Source organism: Hylobates moloch, unplaced genomic scaffold, assembly GCF_009828535.3.
Source record: "Hylobates moloch isolate HMO894 unplaced genomic scaffold, HMol_V3 SCAFFOLD_20, whole genome shotgun sequence".
In the NCBI taxonomy this organism is placed as follows: domain Eukaryota; kingdom Metazoa; phylum Chordata; class Mammalia; order Primates; family Hylobatidae; genus Hylobates; species Hylobates moloch.
This window is the reverse complement of record NW_026652295.1, coordinates 1,737,539-1,752,819: the sequence shown is the minus strand read 5'-3', so window position 1 is coordinate 1,752,819 and position 15,281 is coordinate 1,737,539. Positions and strand designations below refer to the sequence as shown.

The 15,281-nt window shown below is 36.9% G+C and overlaps 1 protein-coding gene across 4 annotated transcripts in view; it reads left to right on the top strand.

The window, feature by feature from the left end:
- Positions 1-15,281, top strand: part of GMDS (GDP-mannose 4,6-dehydratase) — a 693,428-nt gene that overhangs the window by 297,968 nt on the left and 380,179 nt on the right. For all 4 annotated transcript variants that reach the window (XM_032141461.2, XM_032141459.2, XM_058432184.1 and 1 more), the window contains exons 5-6: positions 2,325-2,517; positions 3,330-3,434. In XM_032141461.2, the coding sequence (XP_031997352.1) occupies positions 2,325-2,517; positions 3,330-3,434 (298 nt within the window). The remainder of the gene's footprint in view (positions 1-2,324; positions 2,518-3,329; positions 3,435-15,281) is intronic.

Here is a 15,281-nt window from a genome sequence, read left to right as displayed (position 1 = left end):
TGTCTTCCCAGCTATTCAGCAAGAGGGTGAGGTAGGAGAATCACTTGAGCAGGTTTTGAGGCTATAGTTTGCTATGATTATGCCTGTGAATAGCCACTGCACTCCAGCCTGGGCAACATAGTGAGACCCTGTCTTTAAAAAAAAAAAAACAAGGAAGTAGGCCGGGCACAGTGGCTCATGCCTGTAATTCCAGCACTTTGGGAGGCCAAGGTGGGTGGATCACAAGGTCAGGAGTTCGAGACCACCCTAGTCAACATGGTGAAACCCCGTCTCTACTAAGAATACAAAAATTAGCTGGGCGTGGTGGTGCATGCCTGTAATCCCAGCTACTCAGGAGGCTGAGGCAGGAAAATCACTTGAACCAGGGAGGCAGAGGTTGCAGTGAGCCGAGATCACGCCATTGCACTCCAGCCTGGGCGACAGAGCAAGACTCCATCTTAAAAAAAAAAAAAAAAAAAAAAAGTAAAAAGACAACCATGATAATTGGAGGAAAGATTGCAAGTCATGTATTTGATAAGGGACTTGTATTCAGAATATATATATATATAAACTTTTACAACTCAACAAATGACCCAATTTAAAAATGGCTGAAGGATTCAAATACACATTTCTACAAAAACAAGATACAAATGGCTGATAAGCATATGAAAAGATGCTGAACATTACTTATTAGGAAAAAGAAAAACCACAATGAGATACCACTTCACACCACTAGGATGGATATAACAAAAAAGACCACAACAAGTCTGTGTAGGATGTGGAGAAATTGGGACTCTTATTCATTGATGGTGAGAATGTGAAATGATGCAACCATTTTGGAAAATGGTCTGATAGTTCTTCAGAATGTTAAATATAGTGTTAGTGTATGACCCAGCAACTACATTCCTAGGTATATACTCAACCAAAGTGAAAACATGGTAAGCGAAGGAAGCCAGCCACTAAAAACCACCTACTGTATGATTCCATTTGTATGAAATATCCACAGTAGGCAAATACACAGTGACAGGGCTGTTGGGGTCAGAGTTAGAGTTGGGGACCAGGGAGTGGCTGCTGATACTAGGCACTGAGGTACTGTCACGGAGTTTCTTTTTGGGGTGATGAAAATGTTCTGGGCTTAGATGGTGTTGATGATTTGCATATACTGCTGTGAATGTACTAAAAACCACTGAATTGTAAACTTTTAAAAGGACGAATTTTATGGGTGTGAATTATATCTTAATGAACCGTTATTAGAAAAGAATAAAAATAACAGGCTTCCAAATTTGCCTTCTTACCTTTGAAAGATTGTGGATGAAACATACTTTTTTTCTTTTGATCTCCCGGCAGCCACATGACCTTTACTCACAGGCCTAAGTGACATGAGTTTAGTGGTCTAAATAGGGTCCCTGGTGAGCAGTTGCCTGAATACCGTTTGCCAGTGCCAGGGGACAGCTTCTGCTCCAGGGCACACATGCAGGACCCAGCAGTAACGAAGGCCAGTGACCTTACCCCTCAAAGGGGTTTTTCCAGGTGAGGATTCACGAGGCAGCAGGGGAAGCCTGTTTGCACCGTGCCCAGCTATATTAGCCTACGAATAAACCAGTGACAAAGATTTTGAGCCTTATTATTTTAGGGGATTTAATATTAGATTATTTTGTTCATTATGTGTAAATAGAATAATTTCAGAAAGCCTATCAGTCACACTTGTTTTGAAAAAGTGCTCTAAAGAACTGCAAAATATTGAATTATTCCTCAGCATTCTCTTAGAAGTTAGTTCATATATACATTAGCATCTTGCTGTATGCTCTGTCTCTTATTAAAAAAAGATTATACATTCGTGTAATAGATTACAAATTCATTATTGTACCTTTAAAATAGAAAATAAAACAACCCTTTTAAAATTCAACTGTGTTCTAAAGCACATGTTCCAAAACTTCTCTGTACATAAAAATCAACGGGGGCTCATTAAAAATGTAAATTTCCTAGGTCCCCACCCCCCAAGAGATTGGTTCAAACTGAATTTTTAAGGAACACCCCAGATAATTCTGAGGATTAGGGTTTGCCCTGTAATAAGCCATGCCCTAAACTCCAGCCTAGAATTAGGAGTAGTAGAAGGGTGGTTAAAGTGTTCTTCACATTACCATAGGTAATTAATAGGAATTAAGATATTTTTAGCGATTTGATATTGTATGTAGATGACATCCACATTCTTATTGTGCTGTTAGAAAATAGTATTTTCTCACCAACATTTCACAATGTGTGAAACTGTAGTCTTTGTCCCTGCTGACAGCACCTTTGTGCTATGAAGCTATTAATGCAGCCCTGTCTCCGCCTGCTTTTTTCAGATTTCCTTTGACCTCGCTGAGTACACTGCGGACGTTGATGGAGTTGGCACTCTACGACTTCTAGATGCAGTTAAGACTTGTGGCCTTATCAACTCTGTGAAGTTCTACCAAGCCTCAACAAGTGAACTTTATGGGAAAGTGCAGGAAATACCCCAGAAGGAGACCACCCCTTTCTATCCCCGGTCACCCTATGGTGAGAATGCGTGTGCACACCTGAGCACATGTGTGGCGTTATCTGTGGGTGTGGGGGGGGTGTGTTTTTTCTTTCATTCTGTTCATGTCTCACAGCTGAAGTCATTTGGGTGTGAGGTTAACATTAAGGTAGACTAAAGTGACTGAACTTGTTGAGAAGCATACCTTTATACGTTGCTAACTACAAGTATTTGCTGCCATTGCCTTCGGGGTGAAATTACCACCTCACTTCACCAACCCATGTTCATTCAACCCTTCCATACAGATCACTTTAAATGGAAAATCACACCCAGTGTGATTCTTTTTCTAAACTGTTGTGAGATTATACTGAAGTGATAAGGTTTCCTGTTTTTTTTTTTTTTTATTTTCCATGAAAGTTTCCTTCAGCTCAAAACCTTAAAAAAAGACTATTAAGTCTAATATGTTTGTAAGGAGAATATTAACGAAAGACTTTAGTGATAACATTTCAAAGCAGTTGGAATGTTAAGATCCCCATTTTTTTCCATTCTAATTCCTCAAAAGTTAAAAGAGAGAGAGAGAGAATGAGAGAGAATAATATCTAAGAAAGATTCAATAAATTAGATTGTCAAATAGTGCACTGTGGGCATTACAAAAGTAAGAAATTCTTAAAATATTTCCTGATGAACATGATTAACTGGCATAGTAACCTTTATTTTGTCTTTGGTTTTTGATACATTTTGTATTTCGATGCATTACAAATTATTATTCTGGCAAGTTGTTACTGTTTAAGATGGGTGAAAATCACTGTCTTTTATAATAAACTTCACTGCTTAAAAAAAATTATTCCAACAGGGGCAGCAAAACTCTATGCCTATTGGATTGTGGTGAACTTCCGTGAGGCATATAATCTCTTTGCAGTGAATGGCATTCTCTTCAATCATGAGAGTCCCAGAAGAGGTCAGTAAATATATTAACTGAAAAGAGAATTTCAGACTTGAACAACAACAACAAGTTGCATGTATATTTGGTGTATGTACTACAGAGATTGAAAAATTTCCCATGTGTATCTAATTATTATGAATGTCAGAGTGGCAAATGAAGAAATGTATACCCAGCCTTAGTTTTTTTGTAATTTTATTTTGAGTTTGTGGGGTTTTAAATTTTAACATTCAAAACTGAACAGTGTTCCAGTTTTACTATTTTAATTAGTAGGTCTTATCAAGCATGTTTTCAACCTGAGTATTAGGAAGCTACTATACGAATGCAAAGGAATAAGTAGTAAACTAATGATTGTTTTTGGAAATTACTCCTATTCAAATAGACTCAATTTGTAGAATCTATGTTATTTTTTGACTTTGAATCAGTTAGATGTTCAGTATTCTTTCTTTACATTTCATTAAATAGACATCCAGAAATTACTGTGCTTCTAGAGTGTATTTTAAAATAAATTTGAAATCAGTTTTTTAACAAGATTTTAAAAAATTGACACATAACATTTTTATGGAGTACATAGTAATGTTTTGAAACAATGTATAGTGACCAAATCAGAGTAATTAGCATATCTGTCACCTCAGACATTTATTGTATGTTTGTGTTAGGAACATTTAAAAGCCTCTTTTCTAGCTAATTGAAAAATACATAATAATATGATAAACTATAGAGCACTCTACAGAACACTAGAATTTAATGTGTCTGTCTAGCTGTAATTTTATATTCTTATAAGTACTGCACGCTAACCGATTGTGCCACTGGAGCCACAATTTTATATTCTTTAAGAAATCTCTCCTTATTCCCCACTCCCTTGAAGTCAGCTCTTAATTTAGAAGTATTATCCGGTATTTTTGGAAAACTGTATTTGTTTGCATTGGCTTGTTGCCTTTTCAGAGTTGTTGATGAGACTGTAGCAATGTGCTAGTTCTCTTGTTCTCAGTATTAAGTTTTAAGTAAGAAAATGTGTACCCTCATCATTACTTCTGATTTACTGAAAGAATGAGAAAGCTTTACAAAGCATGCACCTGCTTTACAAAGTAAAAATTATCTGTAAACCTTCCAAGAAGTTTTATTAAATTTCACTATCATTTAGATTTTTAGTCTGAGAATAAATGTGAAGTCCAATGTTATAAGTTGTTTCATGACCAACAACTAGTAAGCATATAATTTTTCAGTGAAATTTTATGTGACTATATAGCTACCTAATTACACCAACAAGTCGTGAAGAAAGATTAAAGTGACAGGTTTATAAAGGTATCTTTAGCGTCAGTACGTTTTTATTTTATAATTGCTTAAGTTAAAAATTCCCATGATGGGCTGTTAAAGCATAAGAACCCAGCCTGTCATCACGTTGCCTGAAAGGAAACCAAGTTCACAAGCAGTGAGAAAGATTTCTTTAATGCATTTTGTGGTCCTGGGTGCCAGTGGTGAGGGAGAAAGGAAAAGGAAGATCCTAGCCGTGGTTGCCTGCAGCATGCGGTATGAGGGCGTCCACAGAGTCTGCTCAGTCATGGTAATCCTGCCTCTTTCTCACAAACATGTTCATACACATCGTGTGGGTTTCTGTGTTCTTCCTCCCTCAACTTTTCCACCTGCAAAAAAAAAAAAAAATAAAAGTTAATTGTTGTGAATCAGGTCAGGATAGGGAAAAACATTCCTGGGTTGCAAAGTATAAAAAGATAAATTTAAATATAACTCCCCCTAATTCTCTCTTTGTGTACCCTCTAATGAGAACTTATTTTTTGTCTTTGTAGATGTTAACCACTAAAAAAAAAAAGGAAAAAGAAACATATTTTAAGGCCAGGCACAGTGCCCCACATCTGTAATCCCAGAACTCTGGGAAGCTAAGTTGGGGGGATCACTGGAGCCCAGGAGTTTGGGACCAGCCTGGGCAACATAGTAAGATCCTGTCTCTCAAAAAAATAAAAAACAAATCAGCCAGGTGTGGTCGTGTGTGCCTGAAGTCCTAGCTACTTGGGAAGCTGAGTTGGGAAGATTCTTTGAGCCCAGGAGTTCGAGGCTGCAGTGGGCTGTAATTGTGCCACTGCACTCTAGCCTGGGCAACATAGTGAGACCTGTCTCTAAAAAAATTGTTTTAAAGTAATAAAAAATATTCTAAAAATAATACTTCTCCATTTAAAATAAAATTATAAAGTTCCCACCCTCGTGATAACTGCCAGCCCTATCCTCAGACCCACTGTTAACATTCCTTCAGAAAAGTTCTATCTCTCTTCAAACATATAAAGAGAGTTCTGCTATACATATTGTTCTGCAGCTTCAGGCTTCTATTAAATATCTTTAGGAACTTGACCTTAACTGTGGCATACACCATTTTGTTTTGTTTTATTATATGCCTGGAAATCAATGGTTATCACATTTTTAACTATATAATCAAATAATGAGAAAAAGAGATGTGTGTGAAAATGATATTAATACTTTGATATGTAATGCCTACTATTTACAGCATTTCTTAAAACTTGATAATTAATTTTCATATTAAATTAATCTGACAGTAATGTTGTTTTCTGAGGAGATTTCTTTTCCAGACTGAAAATTCCATAATGGTAGAACTGTGTTGTATTCGTACATCTCCAGCTTCCAGGCAGTGCCTAATTGCTAATAAGCATTCAGTAAATATTTTTAAATGAGTGAATAAATGAATATCTCATGTTTCAGGAACACCTTACTGATTTGGAAGCTAGGTGGTCTGAATTACAGAAAAATAGAAATTATATAGATATTTATAAATATCTATATATTGTTGATTTTACTCATATAGTAATTAAAGCTAATAAACGGGCCGGGTGCAATGGCTCATGTCTGTAATCCCAGCACTTTGGGAGGCCGAGGCAGTTGAATCACTTGAGGTCAGGAGTTTGAGACCAGCCTGGCCAACATGGTGAAATCCCGTCTCTACTGAAAATACAAAAAATTAGCTGAGTGTGGTGGTGGGCACCTGTAATCCCAGCTACTCGGGAGGCTGAGGCAGGAGAATGGCATGAACCCAGGAGGCAGAGGTTGCAGTGAGCCGAGATTGCGCCAGCCCAGGCGACAGTGCGAAACTCCGTCTCAAAAAAAAAAGCTAATAAATGGTTTTGAAGTAAATATTCAATCTGATATACATTAATAAACAGATAAAATTCATTTTTTGTTAATAATCTTTGTAAACCTAGAATTTCCTGTGGTACTTTAAGTGAGTTTATTTTCTTAAGTTGGTTGAACATTTACACATCGGTCTTCTTGTTCCCTGTTATTACAAGGAACAAACCCTTTTTTTCTACATGGTGTGGAAAAACCTTGGTAAACCTCAACCTGGTCCTAGGTATCCAATCACCCATGCTGAATTTGTAGAGCCCAAGTTGATGCAGTTTTTGGAGGCCATATACTTTTTCTCTAACAAAGTATAATTGTCAAAGGTGCCCTCTCATTGCATGAATAACATTTCATGAGAATTTCTGACTTTCAAAAGTGGGGAAAAGTATTTTTTAATCTAACAATAGGCTAAACCCGAAGTTGACAATCCAGGATTCATGGGCCAAATCTGGCCTACCAGCCTAGTTTTGAAAATAAAGTTTTATTGTAATACAGGCAGATGCACTTGTTTATATATCGTCTATGGCTGCTTTCACCTATGGAATCTTGTAGTGTGCAGAGCCTAAAATATTTGTTGTCTGGGCCTTTAAGAAAACATTTGCTGGTTCCAGCTGTAGACAGATCCTGAACATTCGAGAAACTTTCACTTGGGTTGATTGTGGGTTTCTCCCATGGTAGCAATGTAGTGTTTTAGAAAGAGTTCCTGTAAATGTTAAAGAGCATAGTGAGCCAGTCCTTAAGCAGAATTCTGAAGTGCTTTGGCAGGTTGGGGTTCTGTTGTACTTCACCGCTGTACGCAGGTAACCAAGTGCTCCAAAGGATCAAGCACTATGACCAAGTGCTCTAAAGGAAAGCTAGTTGTCAGTGATGTATGAAACCAAATACGCTAGTAACGGATGACATCTACGTAGCATAGTTCGTCCAACAGCCACAGCTCCTGAGCTTGGGCACTTGCTCTTTCTGATTCTGACTGCCTTCTGTGTCTTTTCTCCATCCCAACCATTTTTGGTTTTCTTTCTTTTTTTTTTTTTTTTTTGAAGACTTCATTTATTGATTTAGGTTTTCTTTCTAAATGTATTTGTTTTGAGAACTGTGTAATACATCTAGAGATAGTAAGAATCACCTGTGTTAGCATCAGATCAACAGTTGGAAATCATTGATTTAGGGAATAAAGCCAGTAATCTACTGACTTTGCACCCTTCAGTCAGCCGTCCAGTCACTCTGCTGGTGAAATAAGAGGTGGATGGCACTTGTACTATAGGCTTGCTTTTTATAAAATGGGAGCACTTTAGTAACATTTACTACAAATTAGTAAGAATAATAGAATTTTAGTAGTGTATGTTTTATGAATAAACATACACTACTAAAGTAATACATAAGTATTACTATGTATTATATACTGATATTCACAGACATTAACCAGGTGCTTTCTTTCATATGTACTCAGTTTTTTAAAATAAAAAAGTAGGCTATCATAACCTGCATAACAAATTTTGGTTAATGATGGACTGCAATGGTCCCTTAAGAGTGGCCACAGCCACTCCAGCCTTTAGCGGCCACCATCCTGATCAGTTAGCGGCCGTCAACATTGAGGCAAGACCTCTACCAGCAGAAGGCTCAGATGGTCATTCACATTTTTCAGTGAGAAAGCAGTTTTTAGTTAAGATTGTACAGGGCTTTTAAAAGCATACTCTTATTACACACTTAATAAACTGCTTTTTCCTTTTGTATTGTTTCTTCAAACCTGAAATTGTATATCTACCTGGCTGTTCCATTACATATCTTTATTTTTATATTTACATACATACAGTTTTCTTTTTGTCACAAATGTGGATATAATGATAGCTTTCTACTGGAAATACAGATTTACATTATCTGTAATAGAGAATAGATTTAGGGAAGAAGGTTTTGTTTATTATCTCAAACTATTTAATATCCATGAGGAAATTGACATATACAAAAATTTTCTTGCCTTATTATATTTCTTTGAAAAACTAAACAATAAGACTTGTCATAAAGTATTAATTATTATATAAGTTGTAAACTATAGGGAAAATACTGAGAGGTTTTTTAGTTATTTAAAAATAGTTCATAAATAAGTATATTAGTTTCTTTTCAAATATGTTATTTACCAGTAATAAAATCTACTCTTAAAGATTATGCTATAAATTGGAACATTGGAAGCAAGCCTATTTAGTAAAGCTAACAATATTTCTAGTTTTGACTGTTTATTACATTAGGAGGTAAATAAGAAGAATAACTACTGTTCATCACCTATGTAATGTAACCAGTTGGGCTAATTATGTCTTAATTCTTAACACTGGCAAAGTACTTTGGCATGCCATAAATACAAATATGGTGACCTTTACAAAACTGTAAATAACACTAATATGAGTGTATTCTAAATTAAGAAAAAACATTTTGCATGATAATTAAGAGAAAACAAAAAATACATTCTACCTTCTACTTTTAGAAGGTTAAAAAATTTAATGATTAGATTATCCCTGATTTCCTAATTTTGATGACAGTAGCTATTGTGAATAAAGGGTGAAATACACATAATATTCAGCATTCTTTTTTTTTAATGTGATTTTTCAGTTTTCAGTATGAGGGTAGAATTAGCAGCTTAGATTTCCTACACTAAGAACCGTAGCCTCGGTTTCTGTGAGACTTCCTAGCGTCCACGTCCTGGAGGAGAAAGTCCTGACCCGGGGGTGTGCACGGAGAAAGTTGTTCTGTGCTGCCGGCTGTCGGCAGGCCTGGCTCTCATACCGAACAGGCCTTTGCTTTCCGCAGGAGATCATTTGAAGATTTCCGTCTTTCGATGAGGATATTTTTCTTATGTTGACTCATTTTAGTCTTTCGATCATTAGGAAAGTTTGGGCAATGTAGTAACCTCTACTTCTGGGACTGACTGAGGAGGCGATGTTTGGTTACATGAACCTACCTCGTGGGCCGTTGGTTACCAGCCGTGAGTCACTCACAGGGATTGGCTTCATCCCTGGATACCTTTAGCCTGAGTAAGAAATCACGTTCCATGTTGACAGCATTTTTCTTCCATTCTCCTCCCGCTCTTTTTCTTCCCTCAGTGTTTAAGAATGGGACATTTACTCAGATCTACTCTCCCTGTAGATCTTCTTTTCTCTTTCTTTCCATATTTGCCTAACTCCTAATTGAGCCTCTCTTCTACTTGCCATATGTAACTGCGCTCCTCCCTCTCTGACCATGGGGCCTTGCAACAGATTCCATCACTACCTTCTTCCCCCAGGAGCTCTTCAGTTGCTAAACTGTCTGTTCAAAATTTCATGAGATCCTAGTAAATACCACCAGAAAGCTGGTTTATTTTGTATTTCATTCTGAGTCATGAAGAATTTTTTTTAATCATCTCCCAGCTGAGGAATCAGAGGGGTTTGGCTGTCATCATCATTATCATCATCATCCTCACTGTGAAAAACGTATACTCATTAGCTCTTTGTGTTGCATTTGACATGGTGATTTAATACTCCAAAGGTACTTTTAGAGACATTTTGACTAACTTGCTTAACTTACAAATTTTTTATGTGTATGTGGAAATGAAATTCACGTGTATTTCTATTTTTCTCTATTTTTTAGTTTTAAAAATGTGTATTAAGCCATTAGATACTATTTTTTCCTTGAAAGAGCTTCCAGGGAGCAGCCAGTTAACATCCACCTGTATGTATTCTCCCAAAATACCCTCAGAATTTGTGAAATAGGAATTTAAAGCTTCTTCCATCTCACTTTTTTCAGCAATGAGGAAACAGAAGCAGCATGAGATTGAGTTGTCCAAGGTCGTGAAGCCAATAAATGCTAACACTGAGACCAGAAATAATCCTAGGAGAAGTCACGTAAATATTGTACATATTTGTGGAAATAACATATATACGAATTTTAGAGTTGAACTTGAGCAAAGGAACCCCTGTGGCACTGAGTGGGCCACTTCAGCTTGGCAGTGAAGCCAGTGGACAAGTTGGAAACTGAATGTCTCAGCTGCTGTTATCTTTGTAAAAGACCATTAGTTTGCTTAAAGGCAATATTCCTTTAAGATGTTTGACAGAAATAATTACAATAAACATAGTTTTATAATATTAGAATATAAATGTGATATGAAATAAATAACTTCTCTTGCCTGTTATCAAGAAGTTGGTAATAGGAAGAACTAATATAAAAGACATTAAAAATCAGGCCACGCATGGTGGCTCATGCTTGTAATTCCAGCACTTTGGGAGGCCAAGACAGGAGGATAACTTGAGGCCAGGAGTTTTAAACCAGCCTGAGCAATATAGTGAAACCTCATCCCTACCACAAAATAAAAAACAAAACATTAAAAATCATGTGGCAATGGGAAGCTATAAAGTACTTTAAATATGCCCATAATTAACAGTGTGAGACTACCACAAATGGATGGTGTACTAGCACTGTTTAGATATTGAGCCATTTCTAGATGATATAGGACATTCCTCTAAATATGGGCTTCATAAGAAATCATATACATCAGTCTAAACACAGTATTCACCTGACTGAAAGAATCTGACATTTTTAAGGTTCATGAACTTGTGGTTTTGAGTTTTTGTCTTGAGCATTTCTTTAGCTGCCAAGTATTTTGCTTTATAAAATGTCTGACTGTATTTATGTCTTTATAAATTAATCTTCAGAATTTTTAAAATAATTCATGTAAAAATTACTTGTCAAAATTTAAGTAAAATTTTGGATAATTTTCCTTTTGCTTTTTTTTCTAAAGATTGTCTTTATCTGTTGCTGTAAAGATAAGATTAATGCTCTAGAATGGTGGTTCTCAACTAGGGGTGGGGAATGGGGAGAGAGTGACTTTTTCCCCCAGAGGACATGTGGCAATGTCTGGAGATAGTTTTATTGTCCCAACTGAGGAGGGGCTACTATTGGTGTCTGGTAGGTAGAGGCCAGGGATGCTGCTGAACATCCTGCAGTGCCCAGGATGGCTCTATAGCAAATGACTATCCAGTCCAGATGGTTGATAGTGGTGAGGATAAGAAACCCTGCCCTAGAATGTCGTCCTCCAAAATGTTCTCACAGAATCTATGTGAATGCCATCTGTAACAGATGAGATGAATGACAGTGGTGAAGATAAGAAACCCTGCCCTAGAATGTCATCCTCCAAAATGTTCTCACAGAATCTATGTGAATGCCATCTGTAACAGATGAGATGAATGCCGTCTCATTTTTTGTTACACTTCACTTTTACTTTACAGTGAATTCTTCATAGAACAACAGTAGGGTCTCATTTTTCTTTACAGATCACCTTCACTTTACGGTAAATTCTTCATAGAATTTTAGCAAACATTTACGTGAACACCAAAGAAAAACATTCGGATTCAAATAGCTCCAGGGCCTTAAGTATTATGGTCTGCTGCAGGTCAGACCCAACTCAAACTCAGGACTCTTCTAATCATTGGAGGCTGAACCCTCACCTCAGTGACCCTCTGATTCACGAGCCAAGTCGAGGTGGGTTTGGGAGCCTCCCAAGCCTCCAAAATCAATGAACATGTTTACTTTTTGTTATTAGAATTTATATAAGAATAACAAATTTTTCATTTGGGAATAAGTTGTAGAGTCAGTGATCTGGCTTTGATATAAAACAATGGTTAGAACTGATTCAACTGAAAGATTATCTTTCAATGCATAGGATTATAGTAATATTAGTGTGAAAGCTTCACTGCATATGAGAATTTTCCTTTAGAACTATTAGAATTCATAGATGTTTTCGTGCTTTAGGGAATAATATAATGCATGATAGAAATTAGGTAACTGGGACTTGTTTTCACTTAATCACAATAGGCAGAAAACACTTTCTCTCTGTGTGAATACTACATATAATATGTCTAAATAAAATAATCTTTAAAAAATTACTGAATATTTGCCAGTTTGGCAAATTCAAATCATGCACTGTAGAAGTATCAAACAGGCAAACCAATCAAATACCTTAATATTTTATTTGTATTTCTAGCTATAAAGGTGCTTTGTGGCTTTTGTAGATGAGCATCAGAGCCTTCATTTATTGCAAAAAATTTTAGCAGCCCATTGTGAAATCAGGGGATGAAGTAATCTCCCGTTGGAGTTCAGTAGAGCATTATAGGTTTTACACAATACCATTTGTCTGTCCATAAATGGTTAGATTGTTGGCCACTACTCTTGGACCCACCAGGTTCTGGGTAGCCTTTCTGGTTGGGGCACAAAGTGACATCATCTGGTTTACCATTGCATTTGTAGACTATGATACTTCATAGATGACATGTACACTTGGCGATCACAAAGCTGTCTGGCCCATGTTATTCTTTGTGGAGAGATGAGGTGTAATTGCTTAAACATAAAAGACTTTTGAAGCAATACTTGGTTTAATGCAGGTGCTGATTACCACCAAACAAAATGAAATCCCTCCCATCTCCTGAGGTGAGACTTCTGGAATTGTTCAATTGAATTCAAGGGTTTGTTTTTCAGTGTTTTGTAATGTACGTGACATTTATGTTTGAAACCAAACTGATAACCGTCTGACGACATGTAGCACAGGTCCCCGCAATATAGCCAGGCAGTATACACGGAGAATTTGGCCACTCATCATCAGCTGTGTGCATTTGGGCAAGTCACTTACTCAGATCTCAGTTTCTGCATCTGCACATGGAGAGGTTAATAACGCCCACCTGATGGAGCAAAGTGCAGCTCTGTCATTTCAGCTCACTGTGAAGGTGATGGGGAAAGCTTACAGGGAAAAGATTAATACAATGCATAGTAGATTTTGAAGATTTATTTCGTATTTCCTTTCTCTTTTCTTCCCTCTTCCTGTATTTTCAATGCTGAAAGCTAGAGAATTAGTTTTCTTACTCCTTGCCTTCCAAAGTGAAAGACCCTGTTGGAGGCAGCTCTGTTAGTGAGATTGCTGTGTCTACTGGCGTAAGGGGACAGTGAGAAAGGTGAACGCTGCAGTGCCAGCCAACTGAAGATGGTCTGAACCAAAAGCCAAGAATCTTTCAGTGATGTTGACAGATAAAGCAGAGTAGTTCACCGAGACACCCATGGATTGCAAAAAGATAAAATGTAAATAGTGTTGAAGAATTGCTGGAATCACAGGAAAAGCCATTCAAAACGAGATTTTGGCAGGTAAACCAGTTAACATTTGAATTAGAAAGTCAAGAAAAGACGATGATGAATGAAAGGCTTATGGATAAATATCAAGGTTGTGTGAAAGATTCTTGAGAAAATTAGTGAAACTGTCAAGTATTTTTTTTTTTTTAATAGAGACACAGCCTCACTGTGTTGCACAGCACTCAGGCTGGAGTACAGCAATGATCATAGTTCACTGCAGCCTCGGACTCCTGGGCTCGAGAGATCCTCCTGCCATTGCCTCCTGAGCAGCTGGGTCGACAGGTGTACACTACCACACCAGGCTGATTTTTTCAAGTATTTTTTTAAGTGATACATGTATTTTTTTAACGGTCCTGTAAAAATCTTACGTGAAATTTATATGGTTGTGTCAAAAAAATTACAAGAAGAAAATCTTACTTTACTTTGTGACTAGACTAACAAAAATTACATAGATGCAGTTGTAATTTAAATTTTGTTAATTGTAAGTGGAAATTTTTTTTTTTTTTTCAAAATAACGTTCTTAAGTTTTCGAAATTTAGTTTGAGTCAAAACTTTCTTTTCCACTATTTGTTATGGAATATTGTTCGCCTTTTTAAGTGGTTCACGTAAGGATATAGAAATGTTCAACTACTTGAACTCAGTCCAGGTTCCACTACGTACTAGATGAACAACTCTGGCCAGTTTCTCAATCTCTCTGAGTCTCAGTTTTCTCATCTGTAAAATGGGGTAATCATAGTGTTCACTTAAGGTTGTTATAAGCATTAAAGGAAATCGTGGAAGTGAAGTTATTAGCACATCATTATTATTACCATCACTGCTGCTAATGTCCCACCTAGAGAAGTAAGCTCAGTTTGTGCCACCTCGCAACTTAAAATTAATACACAGGAGGAATAAAGGGGAAAATGCATAAAGGAATATATGACTTTGTTTTCTCTGAACAAGTTAAAAAAGTTAAGATTTCAGAGCTTAGTAAGTGGTAAGTAAAGTAGGTAAGATCTGGTAAAGTAACTTATGGGATATTAAATATTAAGTGCTAGAGAATAATGGTCTTTGCTTCTGTTGTTTATGGGCTAATTCCCAGGTATTGTTATTAGATGTTTCTGGTGTGGACAAACTCTAATGATTTCTAGGGTAAAAAATTCCCAGATTAAGCCAGATTTTATGTTTCAGAAGGCTTGCTTCTGCCTTCTATTTCTGTTGGTAAGTTTAAGATTTCTGAAAAGCTGCTAAAGCAGGATGTACATGAGGATAACCAGCCCATGAGGGTACACAAGTAAGGAAGTGAACATCAGTGTGGTCACAAAGAAACCCTCCTGGCAGCAAGAAAGGTGGGTTTTCAGCACAATTGTATCAGAGGAATAAGGGAAGCCCTAGTGCCCACACAGTGTAAAGAAGGCTTGGTAGAGGTACCCAGGAAACAGCTCAACCCTGGCCCCAGTGCCTCTTACGACCCTAACAGTTAATTTGTAGGAAATAAACCTTGTTTTAAGGAGGATGAAGGTGCTTCTCAGAGGAACACTGATAAATTTTTTTTGAGGAAGACAAAATGTAGGTTGGTGAGAACCTTAGTACTAGCATATCCCCATT